Genomic DNA, 6925 nt, shown 5'->3' on the forward strand with positions numbered 1-6925 from the left:
GTGCATCTACAGTGCATCCACAGTGCGTAAGATGAGGCAGAAAAAGCTTTGCCTGTAACACAGCAGGAAATGAATTGTGCTCATGAGTCATTATCTTACAGAGAAACACTGGAGACACCAACAGCTACAGGATAAAGGAAGGTTAAAGGGGCAGTTCAAACAAATTCACAGGTTCTTCCTCTGGCCTGCACCTTTATCAGTTTGGTCTCAGACATGCCTACAGTTGCTAATTACTGCAAAGTAACTGGCTGATAAAATGCGAGAATTTCAATGACTGTAACCGCAGCACAGACCTGATGGAGGATCTGCATCACAAAAAAGGTCAAAAAACAGTGTGAACACAGAGAAATGGTCCAGTTTAGTGACTCCAACTAGCTTAGCTGCAGACAGACAACGATCAGCTGCAGCTTTCCAAGTTGGACACTTCGAATAAGACAAAGGAAAAATTAACCCACTGTACAGTTCTTTGTGGATGTTTTCATCCTTCATGAGGGCAGAAACATTTCCTGCAGCAGGCTGTTAACATGTTTATCTCTGCTATAACGCTGTGGTCCGACAGATACTGGGAGGAAAAAGCAAAAAAAGTGAGTTTTGTTTAGTTCCACCGGACTGAAAAGAAACTGGCCATGTAAATAAAATATGGTTGGTGGATAAAGAGCACCACAGGCCACAGGAAAATGTGCACATTGTGGATTTGAACCATCTGTTAAATACAGCATTTTGTGATGAAATCCAGCTGAAGGGTTTCCCGCTGAAAGCAGCAGTTCTCACATTTTTTCTAAAGTCCTGTTTTCTGACACTGAACTTTTCAGCTTGAATGAATCAAAATATACACATGCAGCCGAGTGTTGCTCATATATACAGACGTGACCTGTGAACCATCTACAGCGTTTTCTAATTGGTTCTGCCATTATTTTACACCCCTGAGGAGTTTTTATGACCTGAGAAGCTCATTTTCATCCGGACACACATCACTGAGATGAACCATCGCCTCGCTGACTGACTGTGTCACTGCTAAACCTACATATAAAAATATAAACCGTCCCTTATTTTCTCTTGTGCTGGACCTCCTAAAGGAATGTTAAGTCTTCTTGGCACTTTTTCAGGAGCGGCCTCATCGAGTCCGCTGTGCCAGATCAAACCCGGGGGGATAAAAGCTTTGTTGAATCTGCTCCATAAATCTGTCAAACCAGGTCTGTTTTTTAGAGCTTATTTTAGGAGAGATAAAGAAAAATGCTGGATCTGAAATGAAAATCTAAACAATAAGAAGGGCACTGGTGGTTAAACAAAAAGGCAAATGTGGTCATATTTCACATTTTGGTGCAATCAACAATCAGAACATCAAAATTCAGAAGTTTTAGGATCCCACACTTCATGTTTTACTCACAAACCATCATCTGTGCTTTAAAAACATGACTTTTTGGAGAGATGAAGCAGTTACCAAGTAAACTGATAAAAGAAAGATTAGATCTTCTCTTCCATCGTCCACTGTCAAACATTTATAAGGAAACATTAATAAATGGTTTCTAACACACTGTAAGGTTACAAGCGCCCACAATATGCTCATTTACACTTTCATTGTTTTATTTTGCAGCAGACTACGTTTGCATGTTTAATGTTAAAGAATGCATGATTTTCCTCACGTCCTTCACTGATACAGAACTTCTGGCCCTGCTGTGATTAGTCACCTGTCTCTGCTGTGATTGGCCACTTGGCTAATCGAGAATAAGGCACTGTCAGAGAATGTCCAAGTTATGGACACCTCCCTCGCTTTGTAGGGAGTCGTGCTGAGACGATCCAAAATGAATGAGACTCCACGGAGCTGCAGCCAAAAATGGAAAATCTGCAGGGTCAACACTTTTGATACAAGGGCAGGAGAGTGTATATAATTCCATTTTCTCTCTATAAATATTTTTAAACAGGTTCAGTTGAAGTAAAATACCTTTTTGTAAGTGTTGGAGACGTCACAGCACCGTGAGCCACGAGGCTCAGCAGCTTTATTTCAGTCATGACGCGAGCAGCAGGAGAGATTTTTCATCATCATCATCACAGTCGAGGGGGCGTGTCCTGACCAATCAGCACGCTTTAGCACAATGCTAACATTTTAATTTGAAAAACAAACAAACAAACAAATAAATAAAAATCTGCTTCACTGTGAGAAAAATTAAATGCCTCAAGTGTAATTTTATTTTATCCCCCCAAAAAAAAGCAAAATGAGGGATTTTCTGTGTAGAAGCGGGTGTAAATAATTTTAGCCCCCGAGCTCCACACGCTCCAGTTTATTCAGGAAAATCTCTCTACTGCCCCCTGCTGGACTTTTGTACAACAGAAACAGTTTTGCTTCAGTTTAACGAGAACTGTGAGCGAGGGTCATCTGAGGACGAGCCAAACAAGCTGCCAGGCGGCCACTGTGCCCCGTGTTACTCTGAGGCCCACTCACACAAAGGAAAAGTATAAAAAATAAAAAGGGCACTTCATTTAATCTGCGTATCGACAACAATAACTCCTCCTGTGCTGTAATGACAGGATACTGATGACATACTGTAATATTGCACAGGAGTTATGAATGCCGACACAAACTGTAAACACTTGAAAATGTCTTTTATCTCCTAATTTACAGTGTGTTAGAAACCATTTACTAAATATTTACATAGTACTACAGACTTGTAATTTTATGTAGCCAGATTTCTTTTTTCTTTTCGTTTTGATCATCTCAACCTGTCAGATTCATCTTCTGACCCACAAGCCAACAGAAAACCAAAACCCAACCGAACAAACCAATCACAGAGCAGAATCATCATCTGTGAACTGTAAACAATCCTCATTAACTGGCCCAAGAGCTGAGATGACGATCGCATAATCTTATAAAAGTGAAACATTACTTTGCATCTAAATATAAAACTGGGAAAAAGTGAAAAGATGTGGTCCACATGAGAAAGAGAGTCTGGTTCATGAACCACACTCTGCACTAACTGATGCCATTTTTCTGTCTCCATTACTGAAGTAATTCTGCAGTCTGGCTTCATGCTGCAGCTGCAGGAAGTGAGAAAAATGTGCTTCAGCCGACAGAAGATCAAAGACAAAAGAAAAGATCTAGTAACAGTTTGGTCGCGAGGCACAAACACAAAGTCCGATATAATGAGTAGGACTTCAATGTAACACCAAAGGCTGTGAAGTTATGAAATGTAGAAAACAGAAACGCAGGGACATGTACCAAATGAAAGAGTTTTCTCAAGCAGCTTCGAAAGAAACCTTAGCTTTGGAGTTCAGAGCAAACTGTGTGGAAACACAGAATATGTGCAGCATCTCTCAGATGACCAATCGAGTGGAAGAGGAGAAAAACCGAACCGTTATCTCCTCTGCTTTTAGCTATGAATTCAAATTCAGTGATTTTTTTTAATCTTTTAGAGATCTTTGGGAAAGCAGACGTGCCGGCAGAACCCAGTTTTATCCACTTTCCCCTTCAAACTTTTGTGCATTTTTCAAGAATGAGGATTTATCCTGTTCTATAAAACACCTCGCTGCCTGATGCGGAAACCTTGGAAAGTTCAGCAGCTTCATTGCTTACCAACAATGATGGCAAAAACTTAAGAAAGTAACAGATGAGTACCAAAGTTTAACAGTCAGCAGTTCAAATGATGATGTACCACATGATTACAGACAGGACCTGATGGTCCCTCTAAGTATGTTCACCGTATGCTAAAAACAACTGTGTGCAAGCTTGAAATAAGCAGAAAGAAACTCGAGTCCAAAACTGCTGCTGATGATGAATGAAAAGAAATGCCACAAACAGAAGGATCATGGATCTCAAGCAGACAAAATAAATGTCAATGATATTCAGCTGAACAGCTTTTCTACAGTTCTTCTTAGACAAAGGTCCAAAAACTCAGCAGGCAGACGTCCAGCGCGATAATCCTCGCTCCCCAAACGTCACATCATGTGGAAACTCCAGCAGCCTCGGTGGCGTTCCTCCAGACTGCTGCAGAAAACGTGAGAGAAATCCTCCAGAACTTCTCAGAAGTTCGGCTGCCTTCGTTTTTTGGCCTCGATGGCATCGAGGATGGGCTGCCTCTTGGCCTGGTAGCGCTGGCGGATCTCCTCGATCTCCTGCTCCATCTGAGGGTCCAGAGAGGCGAGCTTCAGCCGCAGCTCCTCCACTGACCACGTGCTTACCTAGAGGAGAAAACATTGAACTATGTTAAGGCTGCTGTTCTTATTCATCAGCATCTGAGGACCTCAGGAGCTGTGAGACAGAAAGTCAGGGCACCTCACTAAGAACAAACATTTTTTTTCCCCGAGTTTTCAGAGCGTTCACTTTCAGGCTCCTCTTATGTGGATCCAGCTCACAGTTTGGGTTCAGACTCCCTCCCTCCTCCCACCTCTCTGCTTTAAATGATAGTTCAGGCTTAATCAGGTCGCACTGAGTTCATCCCATTCACAAATTTCAGAGGAAAAATCTGAAACATTTCATTATAAATGTGGCCGATTAAAACTCATGAACTAAAAAAACAAAGACAAAATAATTGTTATCGCGTTACGAGACAAACCAATGTTCTCTGAACACTGAACGCTTGTGATGAGTGAACTCTCACGGTCAGCTTTTGATGCGAAAAAGCATCAAAATGGCCAAATTCACAAAATTCATGTAGTAATCGTTCACCTTAAACAACACGTGTGCGTCAAACGACATTCACAGCAGGATTTGATGACTTGAGCGTCAAAGATCAACGCGCACGCAGTCATTTAGTGGACACAGACAAAAACCTTTACCACACCCTCAAAGTACGTCACACATCACAGCAATAACCCAAGTGTCTGATCAAAGTATCTATTTTAGTAGCTTTCAAAGGATAAATCTATTGACTTGTATTCAATCCCTCCTCTCTTGGTTGCCGGCCTCAGATCGGGACCTGGTGCCTGCTTTAGCTTTTCCCCAGGGGATTCCCCCTCTCAGCTTTTACCAGCAGCACAACGCTCTCAGGCTATTTATTACCCAGAATCAATAGAGCTAAAATAATACCGCTGTTTGAGTCCACTAGACAGATAACCGTGAACAAGGGAAGGTCCTACAACCGGACTGCAAAAAAGCGCTAAGGGTCAAAAGCTCACATCAATATTTGCTGCTGATATGTCCAGTTTATTCAATATATAGTAATCAATCATGCTTATTGCTTACAGGAATCATCCAACTAAAGCGTTTAAAAATGGGACAGGATATTCTTTGATTTATGGACTCATTAATGAAGATGTAAAATTAACCTCACAGAGCAACAAATATTTTTATTCAGTCAGAAGCATTTTATCTTTTTGACATGACAGCTCATTACTAAGCTAGCCAATAAATTATTAATCAGTTATTAAACTAGCCAATAAAAAACTACTCAGTTATTAAATAAATGATGAAGTGCATCAAAGCAGAAACGGGAGGTTTTAACTGGAATATTAAGGCATGTGGACTTTGGAGCTTTATTAGTCATTTTGCTGATCAGGAGCTTCAAACCCAAAGTTAAAGTGTGCTCCACCTAAACACAGCGCACATCACACCTGTGTACCTGACCACACCTGTACCAGAGCTGCTGCTGTTATTAACAGAAGGATCGCTCTGCTCCTCCCATCACAATCCTCAACACTGAAAACTCTTTTGACTCCAGCGGTCGGTGCACTCGACTTCACAGCCGCCTGAATTCATTCAAACTTCAACACAAATGAAAACTTTGGTGACTTTTTCAGTTAAACCAATAACATTACCTGACACACTTTGACAGATTTGACACAGCACACTCTTGACTTAGTTGTAAATTTCACGGGGTTTAGGGAGGCGTCCCTCTTTAAGGATGCGGTCATTAAAATATTAATTATCCATAATATTGTTAGGAGCGCAGTCTTTTCAGCTGCAGCTGTGATGCATTATTTTGCTGAGCAAACAACTACAAAAAAACACTTTGGTTATGAAATATTTAGCACCTGAGCTAACTGCTTACAAACCGCCTGCTCTTTCCACAGCACGCTGCATAATTTGACTGAAAACACAGAGCCGACCTCTAAAGGGAACGACATCGAAACACTCGGTGGCTGTACAAGAAGAATGGGGTACAAACCAAAGGGTATTTAAGGCTGCTGTGTGCATCTTTAGTCTTCATATTTTGCAGTAGTGGTAAACCCACAGCCGAATTCTCCCATTTCAGCTCATCTCAGCACTTTTGTTTTACCATTTTAATTCACTTTCATGCAGAAACAGTTCTGTGAGATCTCAGCAGCCAAACACGAGTTTGCAAACACAGTGGAGCATTCAGCAGCTGAAGAGCTAAAAGATTTCACTGTATTGTTGGCTCCAGATACAAAGCTGCTCATCTGTTCTGACATTGTTGCATGTTGTTCTGCCAGCTCGGAGCTTTCTATAAGTACACAACTTCTTAAGTGTGCACAGACCACAAATGGGCTTTGCTTGTAGAAATGAATGCACCATCACAGGCAACAGCGTATCAAGAACTAAAGATTCCATTTCAAACAAACTTCAGTGCAGCTTTAAGAGCAATCAGGCTCACCAACAGCACTATTTTCTCAACCGTTTAAAACCTTTATAAGTAGGACAGCGTTATAGAATATCTGGCTTGTTTATGTCCTCCTCAGGAGCCATCATAAAGAGCACACTGCCTTAATCCAACAAAAGGCGACAGACATCAAGTGTTTCCTCACCAGGACAGAGAAGCAAGATAAAACGTATCAATCTGAAACTTAAATTACACGTTTTTTAATTTGCATTTTAAACTGTTGATACTCTTGATTTCAGCCCCTTTGAGCAGTTTTGATTTGAGAAAGATTAGATAACTCTGTCATTCAAAATAACATGAACGTGAACATCATGAAAGGCAGGAAGCAGGAATTTGAGGGTTTCTTCATGCGCCAACGATGTTACATATTTCAT

General features: G+C 41.1%; 1 protein-coding gene across 1 annotated transcript in view; it reads right to left on the reverse strand.

Annotated features, from left to right (window-relative positions):
- Positions 1-629: 629 nt before the first annotated feature.
- The window catches only part of LOC100695319 (serine/threonine-protein kinase 4), a 38045-nt gene continuing 31749 nt past the window's right edge, over positions 630-6925 (reverse strand). Inside the window, exon 11 of the mRNA XM_003451852.5 lies at positions 630-4173. Coding sequence (XP_003451900.1) covers positions 4015-4173 — 159 coding nt within the window. The 3' untranslated portion in view covers positions 630-4014. The remainder of the gene's footprint in view (positions 4174-6925) is intronic.

The sequence above is a fragment of the Oreochromis niloticus genome, linkage group LG5 (genome assembly GCF_001858045.2).
Source record: "Oreochromis niloticus isolate F11D_XX linkage group LG5, O_niloticus_UMD_NMBU, whole genome shotgun sequence".
Taxonomy (NCBI): domain Eukaryota; kingdom Metazoa; phylum Chordata; class Actinopteri; order Cichliformes; family Cichlidae; genus Oreochromis; species Oreochromis niloticus.